A 2,897-nucleotide genomic window follows, 5' to 3' on the forward strand; every position below is an offset into this window, starting at 1 on the left:
TCGAGTACCTGTCGAGCCTCCTGGAAGACACCGACCAGTCCGACCCGGCATCAGTCCGCGAGGTCACCGAGCCGTTCCTGCTTGACGCTGGCATGGAAGAGGGAGAGCTGGATGCGCTTTTTGAGAAGCTGAGCATTGATGCACCAGCACCGACAAAACGTGAGCCTGAGCCAGCAATCACCACGCGTGTGCTGCCCAAGGCCCAGCGTCTGAAGGATATGCTGGACACGTCCTCGACTGGATCTCGTGCTGCTGAGCAGGCAATTGTGCCTAGCTTGGCCAAGAATACGACTATGACAGTAGCAGCAACTACAGCGCGGCCAAAGTCGCCAAAGAAGGAGCAACAAAAGGAACAGGCCAGACCGATTGCAATGCCCCCGATCCAGGCGTACTCGCAGCAGTCGCGGTTCCACAACGAGACTGTGGTGACGCTCTCCAAGGACGTTGACCTGCGCGACGTCAACCTGACCATTGGCGACGTTGATATGCTGGTTGACAGCCGCCTGTGGTTCAAGGCTGGCTACCATTACGGCTTTATCGGGCGCAACGGAGTCGGAAAGTCGACGCTGCTGAACGCTATTGGCAACAAGACGCTTATCGGCTTCCCAGAGAACATCCGCACTCTCTACGTGCAGCAGCTTGACGTGCTCGAAACCAACATCACCGTGCTTGAGGCTGTTTTGGCAGCCGACGTCGAGCGCCAGAAGCGTGCCAATGATGTGCAAGCCCTTGAGGCAGCCGTTGCCGATCCTGTGACGTTAAAGACAGCACTGGACAAGTACATTGCGCGTATCGCCACCGAGCGCATCACGCAGGCACAGACCATTGCAACCATTCGCAGTGGCAAGCGTGGAAAGGTTGCGCGTGCTGCTGCTCTCAAGGCTGAGCACAACATGCTGGCTGAGGTCCGCGGTCAGCTCTACACCAAGGGCAAGAAGGACAGTGATGTAGCTGCCGACGTGCTTACTACCCTGTATGCCGAGCTCGACGAGATGGGCGCTAGCACCGCCGAGGCCCGCGCGCGTGCCATCCTGGCCGATCTTGATGTTTCAGAAGAGCAGCAAGATGGCCCAGTCAGCCTCCTTTCCGGCGGTTGGCGCATGCGTATCGCATTGGCCAAAGCCATGTTTCTCAAGCCCGATATCATGCTGCTCGATGAGTGCACCAACCATTTGGACATTGGCGCCATTGCCTGGCTGCAAGACTACCTAAAGTCGCTGACCGACATCACTATCGTATGTGTGTCGCACGACCGCGAGTTCCTCAACGCTGTCTCGCAGGAGATCATCCGCTTCAAAGACAAGAAGCTCACTTACCACCCGGGCAACTACGATGAGTTTGAGATGGCCGAGGGCGAGCTGCGCAAGAAGAAGGAGCGCCAGATCGCCGCCTTGGACCGGCGCCGCCAGCAGATCGAAAAGTCCATCGAAGGCTTTATGAAGCATGCTCGTGCAACCAACGACTCCAAGGTCCTGGGCCAGGTTGCTTCGCGCAAGAAGAAGCTCGAGCGCCTAGGTCCAGACAGGAACGAAGACGGAACCCGCTTCAAAATCTCGTACTGGGCTGGATACCACGATACAATGCGGAGGACTATAGATCTGGATAAGGCTGAGAAAGAGGTCGACTTTAGCATCCCACAGCCCGAGACGATGCGAAGCACTGCGCCCCTGGTCACACTCAACAGCGTATCATTTGCCTACAAAGCTGGCAGCAAGGACGTTATCCGCAACATTAGCCTCAACATTCTGATGGGCGAGCGCGTTGCCGTGCTTGGTCTTAACGGCTGCGGAAAATCGACTCTGGTCCAATGTCATCACCCGCGACCTGGCTCCAACCAAGGGCACTGTCGAGCAGCATGCGCGTCTGCGGATCGGCCACTACACACAGCACTTCGTCGAGCTGACCAATGTCCAGGACTCGGGTCTGAAGATGCTGATGCGTGACAATCCGTCGGTCAAGGAGGGCGAGATCCGCCGCTGGCTCGGCTCATTTGAGCTCAGCGGCGACTGCTATCCGGCCAATCTGCACCCTCAGCGGTGGCCAGCGCGCTCGCATGGCTATGGCGCTGATGCTGTATTCGCGGCCGCACCTGCTGCTGCTTGATGAGGTCACCAACCATCTAGACATGTACGCTGTCGAGGGCCTTATCAACGCGATTAACGAGTTCGAGGGTGCTGTTGTTCTGATTTCCCATGACCGTCACTTTGTGCGCGAGACTGCTGATGATGTGTACTCGCTGGTTGATGGCAACCTCACATTGCTTGAGGACGGCGTCGACGAGTACATCCAGTCAATTGAAGGTGTTGATTTTAACTGATATCTATATTAATCTTGATGCTTTCAAATACGTCAAAAGTACTGATATTAAGCATGCCAAAATCAATACTACCCTTGGTGGTAGATGGGGGTGTCTTTGCAAAAACAGTCATTTCCAACGACACTGTATATGTGAGCAGCGCGCAGCAAAAAGGACAATTGCAAATGCATGCCAATCACGTATATTGCAGTACACGCAACGCATGATAGGAACGATAAGGATGGGGTAGTTGGCCACCCCTACCATTATCATGTTCTGCGCTTTCAGGTGAATTTCCGGTGTTTACATATGCAACATGAATAAAAAAACGTCTTGTCCCTAAATATTGCTGGTGGCTAGCACTACTGGGATGCTGAGGGCGTGCATTTTGTGCAAGAGAAGCACTTTGTGATAGCCTACTGGCTGGAGATGCTGCGGCCTCCTTCATCTATGTGGTTCCAAATTCACAAGATTTCAGGGACCTGTGGATCAAAACGCTTAGGCCATGATGGCTATTCATACCGTTCCCAGCGATTAACGCCACTACTTAGACGGTCACTCGCCCCTTCACGTGACGATTCTTCCTTCCTTTTTCATATAG

General features: G+C 54.5%; 1 protein-coding gene across 1 annotated transcript; it reads left to right on the top strand.

The window, feature by feature from the left end:
- Positions 1-293: 293 nt before the first annotated feature.
- Positions 294-2,317, top strand: DL89DRAFT_272835 (P-loop containing nucleoside triphosphate hydrolase protein; the record flags this gene model as incomplete). The annotated part of the gene is made up of 4 exons (XM_040889020.1): positions 294-299; positions 336-1,802; positions 1,840-1,949; positions 1,996-2,317. 4 exons carry the CDS (start codon positions 294-296, stop codon positions 2,315-2,317), a joined length of 1,905 nt encoding a protein of 634 aa, XP_040739119.1.
- Between the last annotated feature and the right edge of the window lie 580 nt (positions 2,318-2,897).

This window comes from Linderina pennispora (assembly GCF_002104995.1).
Source record: "Linderina pennispora strain ATCC 12442 chromosome Unknown DL89scaffold_137, whole genome shotgun sequence".
Lineage (NCBI taxonomy): Eukaryota > Fungi > Kickxellomycota > Kickxellomycetes > Kickxellales > Kickxellaceae > Linderina > Linderina pennispora.